General features: G+C 66.7%; 1 protein-coding gene across 1 annotated transcript in view; it reads left to right on the top strand.

Moving 5' to 3' along the window:
- The window catches only part of SLC38A3 (solute carrier family 38 member 3), a 5,771-nt gene extending 5,399 nt beyond the window's left edge, over positions 1 to 372 (top strand). The window contains exon 16 of the mRNA XM_031058239.1: positions 305 to 372. Within this exon, the coding sequence (XP_030914099.1) occupies positions 305 to 372 (68 nt within the window). The remainder of the gene's footprint in view (positions 1 to 304) is intronic.
- The last annotated feature ends 132 nt before the right edge of the window (positions 373 to 504 follow it).

Genomic DNA, 504 nt, shown 5'->3' with positions numbered 1-504 from the left:
TGATGGGGAGGGGGACGGAGCCATGGCAGGCAGGGAGACTCCTTGACCTGTGTCCGGGATGGGGCAGTGAGCCCGGGGCAGGTCCTGTGCCCTCCAGCCACTCCAGCAGGCACCTTCCCTGCTCTGCGCCTCAGTTTCCCCATCTGTAAAATGGGGACAGTAACACTGCCCTACCTCACCCGGAGCTGGCTGTCACGTGGAGCTCTTCTGCACCCCAAGAGCCACCAGCAGCAGGCACTGCCAGGGGCGCAGGGCACTGCCTGCCGTGGGGACCAAGGCTGGGCACTTCCCTGGCCTCCCCCAGATAGCATCAAGAGCCTGATGAACAGCGTCCGTGGGGGCTGGAATCCAGCGGGGCGGTCGGACCTGTGACAGCACCTGTGCCCAAGCCACCCGCCCTCTCCCCTGCCATGCCCCCATCCCCAGAGAGATGCCACCCGCTGCCCTGGTATCACGGGGCACCCTGCTCCCTGTGGACAGGCGTGGCCCTCATGCTGTGGCTGG

Source organism: Geospiza fortis, unplaced genomic scaffold, assembly GCF_000277835.1.
Source record: "Geospiza fortis unplaced genomic scaffold, GeoFor_1.0 scaffold78, whole genome shotgun sequence".
Lineage (NCBI taxonomy): Eukaryota > Metazoa > Chordata > Aves > Passeriformes > Thraupidae > Geospiza > Geospiza fortis.
This window is presented reverse-complemented; position numbering and strand designations above follow the sequence as displayed.